Source organism: Tauraco erythrolophus, chromosome 5 (genome assembly GCF_009769465.1).
Source record: "Tauraco erythrolophus isolate bTauEry1 chromosome 5, bTauEry1.pri, whole genome shotgun sequence".
NCBI classification, from domain to species: domain Eukaryota; kingdom Metazoa; phylum Chordata; class Aves; order Musophagiformes; family Musophagidae; genus Tauraco; species Tauraco erythrolophus.
Genome location: NC_141469.1, coordinates 1,242,684 through 1,260,263, shown reverse-complemented (window position 1 = coordinate 1,260,263; position 17,580 = coordinate 1,242,684). Strand labels below are relative to the sequence as shown.

The 17,580-nt window shown below is 46.4% G+C and overlaps 2 protein-coding genes across 6 annotated transcripts in view; both read right to left on the bottom strand.

Annotated features, from left to right (window-relative positions):
* Positions 1–372: 372 nt before the first annotated feature.
* COX18 (cytochrome c oxidase assembly factor COX18) lies at positions 373–6,144 on the bottom strand. Its single transcript, XM_086611860.1, has 6 exons — positions 5,884–6,144; positions 4,170–4,270; positions 3,597–3,760; positions 2,643–2,755; positions 1,491–1,598; positions 373–709 (listed from the first exon to the last, which is right to left on the bottom strand). Exons 1-6 carry the CDS (start codon positions 6,142–6,144, stop codon positions 536–538), a joined length of 921 nt encoding a protein of 306 aa, XP_086467986.1. The 3' UTR covers positions 373–535.
* Positions 6,145–7,500: 1,356 nt separating this feature from the next.
* The window catches only part of ANKRD17 (ankyrin repeat domain 17), a 91,665-nt gene continuing 81,585 nt past the window's right edge, over positions 7,501–17,580 (bottom strand). For all 5 annotated transcript variants that reach the window (XM_086612308.1, XM_086612311.1, XM_086612309.1 and 2 more), the window contains 6 exons: positions 15,439–17,087; positions 13,423–13,620; positions 12,159–12,407; positions 10,067–10,242; positions 9,344–9,508; positions 7,501–8,098 (listed from right to left, as the gene is read on the bottom strand). In XM_086612308.1, coding sequence (XP_086468434.1) covers positions 8,039–8,098; positions 9,344–9,508; positions 10,067–10,242; positions 12,159–12,407; positions 13,423–13,620; positions 15,439–17,087 — 2,497 coding nt within the window. In that variant the 3' untranslated portion in view covers positions 7,501–8,038. The remainder of the gene's footprint in view (positions 8,099–9,343; positions 9,509–10,066; positions 10,243–12,158; positions 12,408–13,422; positions 13,621–15,438; positions 17,088–17,580) is intronic.

The following is a 17,580-nucleotide window of genomic DNA, read 5'->3' as shown; positions in this document are numbered from 1 at the left end:
AGCTAATGCACCAGAGACAGACAACAATTTTTTTTACTTTGCAGTTACAGGGAATCAAACATTCCCACTGCTACGAAGACAACCACGTGAACCACCTGAATATCCGACTGTACCCAATTACCAATCAATCTGCACCAGTGTTTTCATTCAATAAACCAGTAACTACAGCGTCAGTCCCGTTAGCCTTTTCCCTCACCCCAAAAATTGTTCCCTAGCCCCTGTGCTGAGGCTGATGTGACCCCCTGAAGGCAGCCGAGATGAGCCACGGTTTTATTTGACATTCACCTGCACATTTCTTGAGGATAATTCAGCAAACAGGACTATTCTCCTTGTGGAACATGCCCCCTGGAAACGAAAATTCTCAATGAAAACATGTTTGTGCAGAAGCAGCATTCTTTATGGTCAGGTGGTCGATACTTTATTTGGAAAATAAATAATTCCAGCTGCAACGTTTTACAGAAAATAAGGAGATCTCAAGAAAACAGCAGTACTCCATGACATCTGTGGGACGGCTCTTCCGACAGTTCCAACGACGTCACTTCTTCAAAGTGTATTTGGCCACCAAGGCAGACACCATGTCCCTGTAGGGAGTATCCGAGTCGGATTTGGTCCGCGGGATGAAACACAGCCGCCGGAAGGTGGGAGAACGCAGCAGCAGGTTGTGCCCAAGTCCCACGCAGCTGGAGGACAGCCAGTACAACGCCATGGACTGCAAGGAGACAAACACCCAGTTCAGCCTCCCCAGAGGCAGCAGGAACACCACCATTTTGGGCAGTTCTTCACCAACCACAACCACCGGCTGCTCCCCGGTGTCGGGAAACGTTAACTCACCTAAAATCACTCCTCTCAATAACAATAACGGCTTCCACTGCAAATGTTAGCTCTCACTCTCAACTCTTCTGGGGAAAAAAAGTCATCTACACTGAAGTTTGACAACAGTTTATAAATGAATTCATTAATTAAACTTGATTAAGCTTCTCTATTTCAGACTCTAATAAGCCAAACAGCTAGGTAACCCGGGGTTTCCCGGATGTTTCGCTAACCACCATGAAAATATTTAGTAGTTGAACACCTGTTAAAAACAAGAAGCGTTTTAAGAAGATTGTGGAAAATTTCCTTATGTAAGTACTACGCTGTTTTCCTCTTACAGTGAACAAACACTCAGCAAACCTTTGCCTATGTGTCCGTATATAGTTTTCCTCTCATTTCTGAGATCACAAAAAGGATGCTAGCCCGCTCGGAATGTGCTTCCAAGCCCTAGTTTGCAACAACAATGATTAGAAACACTGAACTTTGCAGATTCTTCCCTCTTGGAGAAAAACATTCCATATGTGTTAAGAATTTTAACGTATATATAGACAAATCATCCCACTTGGTTTAGGGCACACTAACAGAGTACAGTCTATCCAAGGTAACAAGCACTTGGGCTGCTCTGCAGGCACGCAGCAGATCACAGGTTAACGGACGCGTCGTTAAGGCTCTGTACTTACAGAGGGGACTGTTGCAGCGACGGGGATCATCACTACTGACAGCACTCGGAAGAAATTCGTAGCAATCTTCTGGAATCTGGAAACTTTCGTTTTTTGCGAAGCAAAGATCTGAAAGGGGAGAAACTCACGGTTAGAAACAAGTTTTTTGAAACAACTAAAACGAGAGAAAAGGCAACAGTGGGGTCTCCTGTAACCCAGCACTCTTGTTCACCTATTCCTTTTATTTTCCATCCTCCATTTCAACTAATGTACTGCTCCAATCTTTCATTTAACTTGTTGGATGTTTTACATTCAGATCTTGGTAGAAAACAGCAGAGTACCTACCAATTGCTTCAGGGTAACACCATTTTACACAGTAACCTTTGCCCATCTGACACTTCCAACGCCCCAGCCTGAAGCACAGCCCTATGGCACAGGGCTGCCCACAGCAAACACGTCAAAACGGTTGGTAGATAACGGAGTGAAAGCAGAATCAGGTCTACACAATCTACTACTGACTTGTTTTTCTCTAAGAGAGCCTCAGTCTACATGACAAAAGGAGAAAATGGAGTAAGAGTGAAATCCAGATGTTTAGGGTTTGATGAGAACACCTAACAGAAAAGTCAAGAGGAAAACTAATTCCATTAAATTACTGCCAAAGATGCGAAATTAAGGCTTTTTTCTTTTTTTCTGCTGTTTCTGTGGACTAATCTCCCCAGCAATCTTAAGAAATTCTGGATTTTTTCAGTTTGTTAAAACCACATAACATTGCTAGCTTTGAGCAGAAGGCAGTAACAAATTATTGAGGGGGAAAGGGAGGAGGAAAAAAAAAACCCCACATGTCCTTTTGGCTGCTTAACACGCAGGAAGCTCATTAGAACATCATTCTAAGAGAAACTCTAGAGTCAATAATAAATTTTACTTTACTGGCTTTACTTGAGCCTCAGTATCTGAGACGCACCGCATCAGAATTTGTCACCACTGAACAAGACACCCACAAATACAAATCCACAGAACAACGGAATTATTCTTCACTTCTGGCCCACGCATTTAAAGCGGCCACAGTCTGAACCTCCAGGATGTTATTATGTTTTCTAAGTGAGCAATATCGTCCTGCAATTCTGTAAAAAGAACTACCCTTTTGTGATGGTCCCATTTATTCCACCAACATACCTCCACGATCAGCAAATTCACGAGCCCAAGCGAAACGGGCAAAATCCAGGTGGCATCTGGTGCAGTGAGGTCTCTAAACCACAGCGCTCCGCCTGCTGAAAACTGTTCTTGAACTGCACAAAAGTTTAAAGGAAACACGGAATTAAGTAGGATTTTCTACCTCAAGTTAGCCAACACCATACCACCATGCAATCAAATCATCCATGTGTCTAGGCACATTTTACCTACACGATAAATAATATTAAAACAGAAATCTTTGGTTTAACAGATCACATGTCAAGGCAGTCTGCTATCAGTACAAGTGAAAAATGGTGGGAAATGCAAGGGGAGATGCAAGGTGAGATCCAGCTTAGCCCATGACAGCCACTGATTCAGGTAAAACAGGGATAAAAACCAGTGTGATCTCAACTACCTTTTTAGAAACCAGTAAGGAAAATACGCATGCAGCAACCTACAGTGACTAAGTATTTTGTGGTTTTGAAATAAAGCTGTTTCTCTTAATGACTAACTTGTCATGTTTAGGTTTAGAAGAACACACTATAAACTCTTTTCTGAAAGAGTTTTAATTTAAAAACCCCCACGCATTCACCTTGTCCATAGTACTTTATGTGAAACTTCCATTGAAGAACAAATACAATAGTGATCGGACTGTAGCATGGTGAATATTACTTAACAGATATGCTTATCTTGTGAAAAATACCAAGACAATTTTTTTTTTTCTAGTAACCCTGTCTTCAGTAGACCATAACATAATTCAACACTCCCACAGCCTCACAAAGCACCTCACACAGTTCCCAGAGCCCAGACTCCGATCCTGCTTCTCAAGAGGCATCGGCCAAAGCTCCCAACATTATTACAAACACTGAAAGCAGAGACCAGTGACGCGCTGGATGCTTCCAATGAAGCATCTGTAAAAACAATAACTGAGCAAAAAATGACTGCTAAATAAATCACCTTCCGAGCCCGTGGCACCGACGCTGCAGTTGCGTAAAGCCAGGGACACGCAAACCCACATGGGAATCTGCACCCACACCAGCAAAGTGGCTTTGAAGGGATGGCAGTTGTCTCGGATGTACAGCTCCGTAACAATCCTCCGCAGGTTTTTCTTGAAGTGGAACCTTTTAGAAAGAAAAAAGAAACCAAACCTCTCACAATGCTTGTCAAAGAGTACCCCAGCTCAGACACGGTGCTCATGCACAGGGTGCAGTGCTGCACTAGGAAACCAACAGGACCAAGACCATTCAAGCCTCAAGTCTGCAGCAGCATTTAGACACCAGCACAGCCACGGAAATGTCAGTTCTAAGTAAAGATGACAAAAACAACCCTGGATTTGGTCCTGTAAGCACAAACCTCTCCCAAGTTCAGAACTTGAATCAAGGGCAATATAACAACTAAGTCACAGGAGCAGTAAGAACTTCTTGGCTTTCAACAATGGCAGAACCTTTCTCTAGGACCGTTTTTTGTAGGAATTCACCTCCCCTCCCAATCCAGAGTAGATTTATAAGGTATATACAATCACCAGCTTACCTGGCAACCTTTTCAGACCAACCCAGTTGCTTTCCACGAACAGAAACTTCATAGCCAAGGCGCTCGGCGAGTTTTTTAATCTCAGGCTGCAAGTTTTCCAACTAGCTAAAGAAAAGGAAAGATGTTTATGCACAGTTCCACGTCACAAGCACTTCCTCTCCCCGCCTGACACTGCACAGGCATTAAAAGCGAGTGTGAAGGACAAGGCACACATCTGCAAACATCTGTTATCTTTAAACAAGACGAACATGTGAAGATACTCATGAGAGTATTTACAGTAAGAAAAAAAAATACGATCTTCTTAAATAAAATAAATAAAAAAATCAGGTTTTACATTTTGTTCTAAATAAATATATTTTTGTCTTTGTTCAGGAACGACAACTTCTAATGCCACCTCAAAAAGATTTAAAGCTCAGCAGGACACAACTTGGCAGTCACCTAAATCGCTCTCCAGAGGATTAAGAAGAAACCTCCTTATGGATAAGTACAGTACAATATTCACTGCCACAATCAAATCACAACGAAAACCCAACAATCATGACGGTATAAAACAACCTAACAACCACCAAACATCCCGAACACACTGCAATTAAATAATTAAACCATGCTTTTTCTGCAGTAATGCTCTCTGAATGCCACACTGAAGAAACCTGGCCAAGAAACACACCTGTGTTTACCAGCCTGACCCTTACACAGGTGGACAACAAAGCTCCAAGGAGCCCAAATCCCACCTGAGCTCCGGCAGCTGTGCGGCACCCACCACCTGAACGTCCTCAGCTGGGCAAGAAACTGTTACCCAACCACGACGGGGTTAAAATTTTGGTGTAAGAGTTTCAGGAAGGGTTTAGTAGGTGATTTACACACACCGAAACAAACTAAGGAGGATGAGCATCCTTGAAGCTGCCAGGAGTGATCAAAAAGGAGATTCTTTATCCAGAACTGCCTGCCCTTGGAGGGAACATCCCAGAATAAGTATAAACTTTGTTCTCGTGTTTTTCTGACCTGTGAACATGCAGCGAGTCGGGGGAAAAGGGAATTCTGGCTGGGGGAGATCGTGACCACCTGCCCTAAACATACCCCAGACCCAAAAGAAAGGGGCAGAGGGGGAAAACTGAGCATGGGAAGGAATTTCCACGTAAAGCGAGAGAAAATTAAACTAATTGTTTAAGAATATGTAGATACGTTATGAATTATGCATGATTGCAGTGTGTATCCCGGATTTTCTGCCCAGAAGGCGGGTGCGCAGCCACAAGAAACATCCCCCGTGCTTCCTAAAACTCCTTGGAAAGTTCCATTTGCACCGACTTTTCGGGGATCAAAACCGCACAAAAAAAGGACAAACACCCGACTCCGCGCCGCCCACGCGCACTCCCCACGTACCAGAGCGTGTCACCCCCTCACTCCCTTCCCGCCTTCCCCTCGATTTTGGGGGGAAAACCGGCGTTTCGGCGCTGCCGACGGTCACCTCGCTTCGGGCTTTGACAGAACGCCGCCGGTTAACGGAGAAAACCGCAAAAACACCGCACTGCACCACCGCCGTTCTCAGTTTTTTTTTTTTTTTTTTCTTTTTTTTTACGCAAAAACCTCCCCCGAGCGCCGGACCGCCGGTAACCGGGGAAACCGGCACGCGCCGCCGCCATTTTGCTCGCACCACGCGGCCCTGGCGGGGAACCCTCCCCTCAGCCCCTCTCCTCCGCCGACCCCGGGCACCCACCTTGGCCAGGAGCCGGTTCTGGTGCGCGGCCAGCGGGAAGGTGACGGCGGTGCGGAGCAGGGCGGCGCCGCCCGCGATGGCGGCCCACCAAGGCAACCCGGCGGCCGCCTGAAACGCCACCAAGGCGCCCTCCGCCCAGTGCACGGGCGCCGACTGCGCCAGCCATTCGTACCAGCCGCCGGGGACGCCGCTCGACACCGCCGCGATCGTCAGGCGCCCGCGAACGGCGGCCGCGCCGCCCGCGCGCACTAGCCGCCACATGGCGGACGGCGGCGGCGCGCGCCCCCTCCCGCTTATCAAGGAGGCGCGTCGCCCGCTGCGCATGCGCGCGGAGCGCGCCCTTCCGGCGCCGCGGCCGCCATGTTGGGTGTGGGCACAGGGAAGGGCGGTGCGTTAATGCCCGGGGGCGCGGGTGGGCGCGCCTGGAACGGTGCCCTCTGGTGCCCACTGGTGCCCACGCGGACGGGCCGAGGGCTCTGCTTGGCAAAATGAAGGTCACCCCTGGAATTCAAGGCTGTAATAAATACATAGCCCTAGTTGGCGGGAGGATGATTTCAGAATAGAAATGCAAAATAAAGAGCACAGAAGTATTGAGCAAAAAATTACAATAGGGCTGAGGGTCTCACCACTGCTCCTTCCATGCCAAGATGTGATTTCCATCGTTTGTCGCAGCAGTTCTGCAGGCTGCTATCCCCCTTTTGCTGTAACCCGGTTTTTGACAAATGATTTCAGTGGAAAGAGGAGCTGACTTTGAAATAAAAGTAGAAAGGAACTGACTTGTATTTAGAGCATCACCTAAGGGCAGGTATTTGGACATCAGGATGCATGAACCTCTGGACACCTCCAAAGTATGATGATATTTAAAAGACAGTGCATTCTTGGGATAAACATTTGGGTTTTTTTTCTTCTGGCTTTCACAGGAGCACCATACCCAGTGGCAAACAGCACTTACTGAACACTAGCCTTCACAGCAGACCATTTAACTCAGCCGGGATATTTCTACTCCGGATCGTATCTCGGGATATTTCTACTCCGGATCGTATCTCAGGATACAACTTCCAACAGCAGGGTTGACTTGGAGTGACACAGCAAGGAAAAACGGAGTTTTCCTTCATCCCTCCTCCACGCAGAACCACCAGGCACAGACGGCGCTGCCCTCGCTGGTCCTGCACAAAAACAGATCCTGCATCTACTTTAAACCATGCCTCCTTCTTCAGCTAACACACCCCCAGGCTGTACGTGCTGTCACAACTTTCGTAGGGAACGGAAGGAACCAGAGGAACCCAAGCTCTGGGAGCGCTGGTGGAGCAGGACAGACCGTGCTGCATCAGCCCAACTCTAGGAATATTTTTCAATAGAAGCTGCGGTGTAACACATGTACCCCAATCACCGGGCAAGCAGGGGAGTTCCGTGCCAAGACAGCTCCGAACGTGCCAAAAGGCTGTTTTTTCAGGTGCTTCCTGTTGAAAAGCCATTTGTGGAATAAAAATGGAAACTCTTAATATCTAGGTACAACTGGTGTATGCCTTCTCAAACAAATCAAACACACATTTGAAAAGAGCCCTCTGACAACACCCGTTTTTTCTATTATGCGCTTAAAATACACGAGTAGCAAAGTTATGCTTATTAATAGTTTAATGTATGAAGGAAACATCCAGATTTCTGAATATGAAGGTACATATCTCACATTAATTTAAGTCTACATAAAGTAGAGCCTCTATACTGACATATTGAAATTTACTTTCTGCTTAGCCATTTGTTATGTAAACAATTGTACATTTATTTGCCATTCTAAAACTTCAGGATCAAGTTTACATAATTTTGCTAAATTTCTGTGTTTGCTCAGAAGCAGTTTACAGTACTAAAACCAACCAGCCAAAGAACAGCTTCAACAGAAAGTTATGTCAAAAAAAAAAAAGGGGGGGGGGGGGGGAAGGAAAGAAGAAAGGCTAACTAAGTTGAAACGTATGATGGTGGGGAATGGGTGGTCACAATGTTCACAGAAAAAGGTCAGTTAGTAAGTTCTTCTGCAAAAAGCCTACACACTTCAGTCAAGCACATCAGTAGAATGATCTGGGAGCACATAAACTGTTTCTGCCGTTTGTGTTTTCCTCCGCAAAAAAAGGAATCCCAAGGCCAGCAAGTTGATCCCACTTCAGCCCAGTTGGTTCATATGCACACTGTTCATGTGAGGTGTCCAAGTTCCAGTCCACACCTGTAAGAGAGAGCCTCGTTTAACACCATGCTGGGGGCTGCTCCAAGTAGTTCACAAGTCAAAAAAAATCACACTGCAGAGATTTTGTCGCTGCACCCAAGCAAAGCCCAACACTGGACAATCCATCACCCGACTTCACCGAGTTGCTTTCAGCACGTGTTTTATCCTGCTGTAATTCAGGGGAGAAAAGAGGGAAACGGAGTTTCAATCTTTCTGCCTGGACTTTCCTACCTTGGCCAAAAGGTCTATTTTCCTCTTCCTTTCTACTTAGTGCAAAAAAATAGTTTCAATCAGCCTAACTGGATTCCTTCAGAGCAAAATCCAAGAGACATGAATGCTCTTTATGCCCACTAAGCACTTCCTCTAACCACCCCAGGTCCACTGTCAAGCAGAATGAACAGAACTCTGTAGATGTGCAAAATGATTTGCAAGGACAGCACCTGCAAACCTCCAGCTTCCAGAGCGACAGATTTTCCTTTACTCTTCAACTCAGCAAGTTCAGACTATCCAGAACCCGACCTGTGGCACCTGGAATTGTTATCCCCCAACACGTACCAACGCCCTCAGCTCTGGAGTAACCCCAGTACAACAAAATCAACTCTGCTTTGGAGGACAAAGTTTTCTCACTAAACCAGAAGTCGCCTCTTAATGGTCACGAGCCACTTGAGGGCAAAAGACACCAATCATGGCCAAACAAGGGACTGCCTCTGCTTCTCCACACCTGTGGTCTGCCAGAGCTGGGAGGTGCTGTTTGCAGCTTGGATGAGTCCCAAGCAAATTAGGTACAGAAATAGCTTTATTTAATAACAGTAAAGCTAAAAATAAAACCAGGATATCATATAATAAGAGCTACTGATGATCCATTATAATATTAGTTGCCGTCTGAGTCCAAACATGTGGTTTAGGAGAAGATAAGCCCTATTATTATTATCCCAGTTCTCCAGCACAAAGGTCTTCACAGAATTAACTGAAGCACCCTCCCTTGGACTGCACTAACTGAATGATGCCGATTTCTTCTCAGGACACCCTACACTTCTTTTTGGGAAGATGACTAATATTTAGAAGTTGTCAGTAAGCACGTACATCACTCAGTGCTGTAGCGAGTAGGGGGCTCTATCAGCTCCTTAGACACGAGCAGAAAGAAGGAAACTACACAGTATTTCCATCCTTTTTAACAGCTAGGATCTTATCTTCACAACACTGTATCTTAAGTTAAAATTGCAAATATGAAAACCGAAACATTACCGTCTGAGGCCCGTTATTTTCCGTGGAATTCGAAACCATCTTTATCAGCGAGTTCCAAGATGGGTCAGCAGCATGAGGCCCGTTAAAGATCGGGCCCCCGGTACCATCTGTGATGGGGGCTACAGGAGGAATCATTGCATTCCCATACACAGAGAAAGGCATACCCTTAGGGGGAGCAAAGAGCAAGAATCAGTACGTCTTCACAAACACTGCTACTACTGCACATACAGAATGACAACAGGGGATCCGTGTTCCAAAATTCTCTGTCTTAAAGCAAGAATGAAACATCTGAATTTCAGTAACATCTTTCACGCGTGTATTTATTACATCATGGACAGCTTATTTTCTATTCCATGTAGGCTTCTGCCATACTGCAAGGGCCAGGGAGCGTTTTAGCTCCCGCACGGCGAATGTCACCTCCATGTTAGATTGGATATTAGGAAAAAATTTTTTACCATGAGAGTTGTAGAACACTGGAACAGGTTGCCCAGAGAGGTGGTGGCTGCTCCATCCCTGGAGACCTTCAAGGCCAGGTTGGACGAGGCCCTGAGCAACCTGATCTAGTTGGAGATGTCCCTGTTCCTTGCAGGGGGGTTGGACTAGATGACCTTTGAAGGTCCCTTCCATCCCTAACCATTCTATGATTCTATGTTGTTGATCTGCCTCGGGCACCGACACAGAGAAAGAGTGGGCTGCCCCTATCGAGTCCAAAAAGGTCATTACCCCGACTTTTGGGAAGTCCATGTATCCTGCAGGAACGGGCTGATGGAATGTACCGGAAGGTGTCACGATTCCCGTGCTGTCTCTCTCCATGGCTTGGTGTGAGAACACGCCGGGGTCGGACATGGGCCGGTGGATCATGTGGCTCCCCATTCCGCTGTGGCACCAGTCCACTTTATCTGACGAGACAGAAGCGACAGCCACAGCATTACACCACGACACCCCACCTGCTATTCATCCATTTTCCAGCCCACAGGCTGGCACCCTGTAACGTTCCCAGAAGGGAGGTGTGCTCAGCTTGCAGCTCCTGTGCACCCACCTGCAATCAAACTTTGGTGCATGTGAGATCAGGAGCACCACACACAGCACCTGGATGTGGAGTTACTCCACAGCAGGACCCCAGAGCCAGGGCAAGGAGTTTTGAGTAGCTATATCCAACCAAAGCATCACCTCTGCCATTGCCCTTCACTTGAAAGGAAAAGTTGGCATGTGTGTTAACCCGTCCTCCTCCAAAAACCTCAATTCCTTGTTTGGCGTTGTGAAAGGGGTGCGTACGCCATGAAGATGATTTGCTCTTCTTCATTGCCATTCTTTCACAAATTATTTAATAAACTAAGAGACTATAAGAGAAGTACTTTTGAAAAGCAAAACAAGAAAATGACCAGCTGGAGACATGTGCTCATGTTCTGATTAAAAGCATTGATTAGAGGCAGCTTGGTAGTGCTACTACATCTCAAACCTCAGATATCCAGAAAGCCAATTTTTCAAAATAAACCATCAGGAAATTAAATTTGGAGGAGCAGAGGAACACAGACACATTTCTGAAGCCATCCTAATACTGAAATAGAGAAGAGCCAATGCCATTCTGAACTGAAAATCTGCATGTTTAACAAACTGAACTGAGCAGAAAGCAAGCAGCATGCTGAAAGCACCGACAGACAGAAAGGGCAACTGGTCCACCTGGACAAGACCAATGAACACACCCAATTCCTAAAGCCTTGACAGTGAGTAGCCTCCCGCTACACAGATGGGGACAAGACCACTAGGGAATTTAAAAAAAGTTTGGATACATCCTACCTATTTTATATTTGGGGATAAAACTCAGGACAACATACTCACTGCATGCCAACCATGTCCACAGTCAGTCTGTTAAAATCTTAAGCTGTTGGGGCTCCACAAGCAGTGGACGAGGTTGTTCAGAGACCATTCTTGCAGGTATTCAAGATCAGACTGGATAAAGCCCTGAGCAACCCAGTTCTGTCTCAGCAAACCCCATTTTGTGCAGGAGGCTGACGTGACCTCCAGAGGTCCCATCCAACACGGTCTTGTGATTCCTTCCCCCTCATCCCATGCAAAAAACCTCAACCAAACAAATAAAAAAAAAAAAATCCAACCAAATAAAAACCCAGCACACTAAAAAAAAAAGTGTTAAAAGAAATTCAGGAGCCACCTACAAACTGCACCCAAGACTCCTGAAGTGTTTGCTCAGAAAAACTGCCCCGTCAGTAACCTGAGTTTTTACTGAATTCTGAAATACTGACTTCTGTGTGACTAGAGGAAAGCCAAGAGCCTTGTGTTCCTAAAATGCAAACGGCACGACTGGAAAGAGCAAAGAAAACTCAAATGTGGAGTACGACCAGTTCACAAAAACTTAAATTGCATTATCCTCAGTGCAAAAAGCTCCATCTTGGCTTTTTTAAGTTAAATATTAACATCTACCGTACAAAATAATCTGTTCATCAAGAGAAAATATACAGTTATCAACAGGTATCTTCATTTCCCCTCTTCCTAAATCCAACTATCCTCACTCAGTTTGTCCCTATAAACCTGTGGATTTATCTTCCCTGTTATCTCCTGCTTCAAGTGACAAATCTTGACACTTGAAGCATTTCACAACCTTTGAGGTTTTCTTACTGACGCACAATTAAGCGGATCAGAAGGCAAACACAAGTCCCTGCTCCGACGCCTTTGGAAAGAGCATTCCTGCATTTTGAGGCATTCACTTCTGCATCATCCTTCAGCTCCAAAGGCAAGTTAGGAAAGCTCAATACTGCAGTTGCTGGCAAGCACAGGGCCATCTATTCGTGGTACGTACCTTGATTGCCACCGATACCTTCGAAGGACCAGATCCCGCTATGTCCCACCGGAGCAGCTAAGTTGCTCCCGATAACAGATGGAGTAGAAGTTCCAGTTTGTCTAATACGTGCAGACCGTTCAGTCCCAATCGGAACAGGAACTTTTCTGTCCTGAGAAACATTACTGGTTTTTTCTGATCCCAAGGACACTGCTGAAGGAGTGGGAGATGGTGCTCTGACTCCAGAAGACACCGACTGAGCAGGAGATTCTGCAAGAAGAGCAACAAGAGCCCTTAGTATTGGCAGCCAGACCCTCCGAGGTCACCACAAACCTATCTTTGCATGTCCAGCCAGACATCCAACAAGTGCCAACGGGCAGCTTGTTACCACCAGATTCATACAGCAAACACTTTGGGATCATTTTACCTGTTTTACGTGTAGATCAGAGACATTCAACATGGATTTAGGCTCTTCCATAAAACTATTATCAGCTACTGGACGTACACCATGACAACAGACAGTGTGAAATCTGAACTAAGGATTGCTGTGCAAATCCAAGAGAGGATTTGGGGATTATATCCATAAGCACAGCTCAAGTAAAACAATTTCTTGTTGGGCTGGTTTGGGTTTGTTTCCTCTTGTTGTTGTTTTTTGCTCTTTGTTATTTTCTTTAATCCTGATTCATTCTCTGTGGGTTTTTCTGTGCATTTTGTTTGTCTCTATTTTGGCCAGTGAAACAGACTAACTTGTTCCCCAAATAAGCCAACACTCCACTCTGTTTCCTGTCCAAAAAACTCTGCTACACAGCCTGAACTACAAGAACCAAATGTGGAGGAAGGTTCCAGATTTTGCCCTAAGTATTTTCTCCTGGAATACATTACACAGCTCTGTTTTAAAAACATAAAAAAAACCACAAAGCCATCACCTAGCTAGCTTCAGTAAAACATCATTACGAGGGTTACACGACTCACACTCGGAATATTACCTTCACAAACAAAAAACCAACCTTTTCTTTGCAAGATGACTAAAATCACATCGTATATGTTAGCTGGCCAAAGTTAACTGGAGCAAGAACATTCAGCTCCACAACAGCATGACCTTAGGTGCTAAAAAAACTCACACTAGAGATCAGAACTCGCACCAGAAAATTTTACCTCAACATCTCTGACTGCTTATCTGTTCAAAACCACCTAAAAACTCCCAAGTTAAAAACGAACAAAACTAGAAAAGCCTACTGGAAACAGGGAGTGCATGAGGAACAGTTTCCCACAGACTAGAACTCACCATTTGATGCCGATGAACACGGAGGCAATAAACTGAGAGGGGAAAAATGCTGTCTGTTAAAATTAGCAGCTGCAGGTGCTCCCCCAAGAGGCGTCCCAGGCGCGTACATCTGCCCTCCCGAAAGGTTGGAGGCAAAATTACCCAGGTGTGAAGAAGAAGGGGTGACAGAAGCGTAGGGTGAATCCATACTGACGATACCTGCGAGAGAAATTGGCACAAGTGACTCCCAGTGCTCCACCATCTCCGAAAAGGTTGCCTGTGTCATGGAAATAAGGAAGGAACACTTGCATCCAACCAACTGGTGGGTGGGAGGCGGCGGGGTCGTTACTATTTTCCAAAGAGAACTGGGAGAGTCTTAAGCTTCCCTCTCCGCACTACGTGGCAGTTGTGCCGTATATATCAATCAAAAACCATCATGTTCCCATGCAGGTAGCTTGAATACAAATAAATTCTGGGAATAAAATACACTTTCTGATATAACTAGACATCAGGAAAGTAACTGAGCATTTTACTAACGTCTAATTTAAATTTTGTAGGTTTAGAAAAGATCATTTTATACCAAGAATGGTGGAAATAATACTAAAATGTGAAGACTTTCTCCTTTCATTTTTCATTTGACTGAATAATGTCGTTATACACCATGATCAACACTGAAGTGTTTTTTTTTTTCCAACCCAGGGATACTTTTCTCACTTGCATAGGAAAATAACGGCCCCAATTAGCCAAGGCATTTCAAATACAAGAACTTCTGTCCCCTTAACCTTCTCCTCAAGGATTAAAGGGAAAAATAAAGTCTTTGGATTTTAAGTTCCAAAATGCACGAAGCAAGCTTGTTACCACCCAACCGCCGTGGCACTTGCATCTTTCTCCTGCTCATAAAGCACATGACAAAAAAATGTAAATTTATAGTTTTAGTTACGAAAAAAAAATCCCTTCACCAGGGCCAGGTGGAAGAAGGAAGCAGCACAGCACCTGCCTCCTCGCCATCATCCCTTACCAAGATCCAACCTCAACTTTTTGTCCAATTCTTCAGGTTCTTGGGGCTCCTTCCTACGAACTAAGGTAACTCCTCCTGGCTCTACACCCCCCTCCAACCTCGAGTACTGCACGTGCAGCATTCCAAAGCAGAGACTGCTGAGCTCACAGCAGGACTGTGGTTGCAGCACTGCTTTTACTCCGGGACTGACAGGGATCCTCAGGTGATGCACGGCGTACGAGTGTGCCCAAGTCACCACGCTAACAAGTACAATAAGGTGACACAATTCACAGAGACCACCTCAAAAGCTGCTCAACACCACGATACCGACAAAATATGAAGAAACTAGCTGTTGTAGCTCTTGAGTTGTAAACCAAGCGACAGGAACAACGCGCAGGTCCTACTGGAACAGGCACAGACGGTACCAACTGGGAGCGTACCTTCTGGAAGCTTCAGAACAACTTCTGTGACAACCCCTTGGCCTCAGTTTGTGCAGAAGGCGAAAAACCTGGCTACAGAATTCACAAAGTCCATGAAATGACGTGTTTTGATCAAATTTAGTCGTTAAGCGAACACACCTCACTGCAAGTTCACGTCAAAACATACATTTTTTTATCACCTTAGCACTTTGAAGATGCTGCCTGTTTTTGTGCAGCCTCAGGACAAGAAGCAAGTCATCACAAACTAGCTGTTGGCTGGTGGTAGGGAAAGGGGGTGGAAAAGCGTTTTATTGTCCTACCTATCGCGGGAAAGAAAACTGGAATGGCAAAAAACCCCACCTCACCTCCACTTTAATTGAGTTTATCAGCTGCCAATTAGTTATTAGATTTGACAGGTGGCACTCAGAAGATAAAGTCAACTTTGCTTACAGAAACAATAATTTACAGAACCCTCTCGTTGCAGGACAGATGGTGATTTACTATCGACAACCACAAAAGCTGAGCCATTAACTACTACACGTTCCAAATGAAAACATGCAGCTGTTAATAATAATAATATTTAAGTAGATTATTACGTACGAGCACCCAACACAGACTGACCTGAGGGACTTGGAGCTGGCCTCTGTAACGGTGGCCTAAAACCCGGGGCTTTGGAAGTATCGGACTGATGGAGAGGATCTGAATTTGGCAAAAAAGACGACTTTGCTGACAGCATCGACTCCGGCGGGCTCTGAGATGAAACGACGGAGCCGCCCCAGAAGGCGTGAGCAGACGTGGGGCTGTTCTCGAACAACGTGCTGAAGGGCCCGAAGGGTAAAGCAGCACTGAAGTTGTTGCCCATCGACTTGTTTGCTGGGTGGGCTGAATTCTGAGAAGCACTTTGTGTACTTAAGGTAGAAGGAAGCTGCACTGAAGAAGGAACACTGTGGGGCCTTTTGATGTGGTTGACGTTGAGGACTGCGACGGAAGAGTTTTGCACAGGAGCTGGATTCTTATGGACACCACCGGCGCCGTGGACAGGCGGTCTGACGGCCGGCGTTTCCATCTTAGCTGCAGGCTGAGAAGATCCCATCGACGCCTGAGAGATGGGATAGGTCATCGGGGCGTTTGTCGGACCTGCCACGGGAGCGGATGAGCTCGTCGCCGCTAGATTTGGAGGCACAACCATTCGAGGATCTGGTGCAGGAACCTGAGGTTGCTGAAGAGGGGGCCTCGCCTCTTGCAGAGGAGCTCCCGGAGGCTGCTGATGAGCAGGGTGCACCGACGAGCTGCCGGTACCCGAACTGGGCTGCCTGCTGCTGCTCGAGCTGCTCGTTTCCACCGCTGGCGGACTACCAACTTCTGGCTCAGACGACGGCGCGCCTTTATTCGGAGAGGCTGCCGCGCCGTCGGAAGGACTGCTTCTGGAAACACCGGCTGGCTGCGCGGGAGGAGAAGGAGATGACGGGGAAGATGCAGGGTAGTGTTCTTTGGCAGTAGGAATCGGATACGTGGCGTTGGTCGGCGCCGTGCTCGTGTTACTCGCCGTGGTCGTCACCGTGGTCGTCGTGGCGTTGGATGTCTTCACCACCGTGACGAAAAGCTGTCTTCTGACCGAAGGTGAACTTGGACTGCCGTTCGCAGAAGAACCAGGCACAGTAGAAGCCACTGAACTTGTGGTAGCTGTTGGACTAGACGTCAAAGAACTTGCCGAATTCACCTGAGAACCGCTGCTGCTCTGGCTGGTATGGCGAGGCACCATGTGAGGCTTCGGTGAGTTGGTAGCTCTTGCAGGGCTCAAGGGTCTAACAGGGAACGGACCCCACGTGGACTGGGCTGGTGGGAAAGTACCTCCGAAGTGGGTCATGGGCAACCGAGGCGGACGGATTTGCTGGAAAGTCTGAGCGGCGAGTAAAGCGTGTGCAAACTGCGGAGGAGGATACGCTAACGGAAGAGAAACTTGGAAACCAGGCCGCACGTTGTTCACTGGGTTCTTGATGGTTTTGTGAGTGGATGCTGAAGAGATTGCAGGCACGGTGAGCGCGGAGGCAGTCTGGGAGGTTGACGAAGCAGCTACGGTGGTCACTTTGATGCCCACGAGAGAACTGTTAGCAGCTGTAGTGGTGGCAGGTGCCGATGACCCTATTTTGGAGTTGGCAGCCGAACTTTTCAAACGGTTCTTTGGAATAAGTTCATCAATTTCCTTATCCGGATCCTTAATCAGAGCATTGATCAACTGCGTGGCCTGCCTCGTTGATTCGGTGCCACCCCTATAAAAGGGAAGGAAGGGAAAAGGGAAAGTGCATCTAAAGCACTGGCACACATCATAGCCAAGTTCCTCCAACACGAGATCCAGCCCGTCCTCTCTCACACTAAAAAGGCAGAAAAATAACTCTCTACCTCAAGACTGAGCTTGGCATGTTCTTGCTGCTGACAACTATTTAAGAAGCTCAAGTTGAAAACTCTAACTCCCCCAAACCCCAAATGGTTAAAACGTTTCCTTTCCTAAACACGCCTACGCATTTTGCCATGTCTAAGCACCAAAGCCTAATGGTTATGCTCCACCTGATGTCAAGTCTTCTATTGTACAAATCCAACGGTACCAATTGCTCTCCCTTTTCCCATCCCATTCTGTCTCCTCTGCCTCAAAGAACCAACTGTCTCAAAATGATCTTTCAAGGGACGATGACGTAAAGTCTTCTCATTTTTCTACGCAGCAAAGTGTTCTACAATGAAACAATCCCCACAGGAACGAGCTCATCG

Bases quoted from the DNA above. Each gene is read 5' to 3' on its own strand.
- COX18 (XM_086611860.1), bottom strand. From the start codon at position 6,144: ATGTGGCGGCTAGTGCGCGCGGGCGGCGCGGCCGCCGTTCGCGGGCGC. The intron at 3,761-4,169 runs GTAAGCTGGTGA...TCTTTCTAAAAG, and splicing joins TGGTCTGAAAAGGTTGCCAG to GTTCCACTTCAAGAAAAACC. The intron at 1,599-2,642 runs GTATGTTGGTGG...CTCCCCTTTCAG, and splicing joins TGAATTTGCTGATCGTGGAG to ATCTTTGCTTCGCAAAAAAC.